General features: G+C 43.4%; 1 protein-coding gene across 1 annotated transcript in view; it reads right to left on the bottom strand.

Moving 5' to 3' along the window:
- SARC_04525 (hypothetical protein) overlaps positions 1-439 on the bottom strand; it is a gene marked incomplete at its 5' end in the record, with an annotated part of 4,852 nt that extends 4,413 nt beyond the window's left edge. Inside the window, one exon of the mRNA XM_014301633.1 lies at positions 206-439. Coding sequence (XP_014157108.1) covers positions 206-439 — 234 coding nt within the window. The remainder of the gene's footprint in view (positions 1-205) is intronic.
- Between the last annotated feature and the right edge of the window lie 2,174 nt (positions 440-2,613).

Here is a 2,613-nt window from a genome sequence, read left to right as displayed (position 1 = left end):
TATATATGTAGATTATGTTTTTTGGCGGGGGGGAGGTACTAATAAAATTTTCTTAAAGGTGGACAAGGGTATTTGAGGAAACAGTAGACGCCAATACGCGCAACATCAACCTTCTACGCTCGAACTACTTCCATAGCCATCCATCCATCCATCCATCCCATTATTCACTACCACTTACAGAGAACCTCAGAACCTCCAAGCTTACCTTACTAATACTTTTGAACGCCTCGTCCGCACCCGGGGCCTGGTTCTTATCCGGATGGAACGTCAGTGCCAGTTTACGGTACGCCTTCTTGATCTGTGCGTCGTTGGCGCCCTTCTCCACGCTTAGAATCTCGTAGTACCCTCTGCACTGCTTGATCCGTCTCACAGCCGCTGCTTGTTCGGGCGTGAACTCTCTGGGCGGCGAAGGGATCGAGGCTCGTCGCGGCGGAGGAGTCTGCAAGGCATAGGAGAGTGTACTTGAGCTCAGGACTTTAACTTAATCAGAGTGTACTTATGCTGGGGACTTTAACTTAATCAAAGGCCCATTCAGCTAAGGAAAAGGATAGGGAATGTACCTCTATCGTGAGCTACGAACTATCCCCTGACCACTAGTGTAGTGGACGTGCGTGTATAGGCATGACAGAAGGGCACATAACATACGCATACGAGTATGCGACAGAATAGTACCAGGCCATTATTTATAAGTCAAACTTGAAACTTTGAGAGGATACTTATGAGGGATCAACTGGGTTACAGTAAGCTCTAAAGCTCCATCGATATAACATGGCATATGTACAATCGGACGTACACATCGACACTTATTTTTATTTAACCAACCGTGAGAGCGCATGCCGATACGTACCTTTACTTTGGCACTGTCTTTGGTGTGGCGTCTGTGAGCGGTTGTGGAGTGGTGTGTGTGTGCTCCAGTATCCTGCACATAACAGAAAGCAAGAATCTATTTCAGAATTCGGGTAATGGGACCATATGTTCTCGCATGTGGTAGGAGCGGGTAATCATTTCCGAGCCTTTTTTTCAGGATCATTTTGCCCAAAAAGTACTAATGTATCACACAATATAGGTGTCGCACGTATATGCATACACACGGCGACAGACTATACCGAGGAAAGGACCACACATCGAAGATATGAACAAGTGTACCAATTCTTCACAATTGTACCAATTCTTCACATTTGTACCAATTCTTCACAATTGTACTAATTCTTCACAATTGTACCTATTCTGCATAATTGTACCAATTCTTCACAATTGTATCAATTCTTTAAGATTCCCGAGACAACTCTCACATAGAGACGCCTTTGGGAGCTGGTGCACAACATACATGTACGTACAAGGTATTAACGAGACAGAGTTCGTTATGGGCTGGCACAGGAGTTGTTTAAGCTACAACCACTCTCTCAGCAAACACATCCGAGACACCACTTGATATCACAGCTTACGTTCGGGAGTGTGATCAATAAAATAAACCTGACTGACATAAACCACACTCTCAGCAAACACATTCGAGACACCACTTGGTATCACAGCGGATGAGCCTGACTAACATAAACCACCCTCTCAGCAAACACATTCGAGACACCACTTGATATCACAGCGCACGTTCGGGAGTGTAATAAATAAAACAAACCTGACTAACATAAACCACCCTCTCAGCAAACACATTCGAGACACCACTTGGTATCACAGCGTACATTCGGGAGTGTGATAAATAAAATAAACCTGACTAACATAAACCACCCTCTCAGCAAACACATTCGAGACACCACTTCGTATCACAGCGTATGAGCCTGACTAACATAAACTACCCTCTCAGCTAACACATTCGAGACACCACTTGATATCACAGCGTACGTTCGGAAGTGTAATAAATAAAATAAACCTGACTAACATACAGTGGGTGGGTTCTCCGTGGCTTTCTGTGCTCTCAGTTCCATTTCTACCAGTAACGCTTTCGCGCGATCTGTGATAGGATGGTGCGTACAGGTTGGCATCAGTACATATAATAAAGAACTCTGAAGAAGCTACGTTCCTAGCGCTATCTGTGATAAGATGGTGTGTACAGGTTGGCATCAGTACATATAACAAAGAACTCTGAAGAAGCTACGTTTCTAGAGCTGGCAATTGAGACCCCACATGGCCACTGCACACTAACTGATAGGGAAGAAGCGAGGTACTCCCCTCAAGCCGAGCTGCATTTAGCATGCCTATGTGTAAACTGTGCCAAAGATCACCAACACTAAGTAGCGCACGTATTCCGTACCCAGTATCCACATGCAAGGGTGTATATATTGTATGTTGATTGATAAAGAGCAGAGTATAGTGTACTTACGAATAAATATTGCTCAAAGCAGGAAACCCATGCCGGTTGCTGAATAAAAGAATATAGAACACAAACTATGTTGGACACGTATCGCAACATAACTAACAGCATACTTCATACTACGGAGAAAATAGAATACAAAATAAAAAAACTAATCACATATAGTAACATGCCATGAATATATATATAATGTTGCACACACACACACACACACACACACACACATATATATATATATATATGCACACACACACACACACACACACACACACATACACATAACAACA

Source organism: Sphaeroforma arctica, assembly GCF_001186125.1.
Source record: "Sphaeroforma arctica JP610 unplaced genomic scaffold supercont1.258, whole genome shotgun sequence".
NCBI lineage: Eukaryota > Ichthyosporea > Ichthyophonida > Sphaeroforma > Sphaeroforma arctica.
Note: the sequence above shows the minus strand (reverse complement) of the source record. Positions and strands in the feature narration are given on the sequence as shown.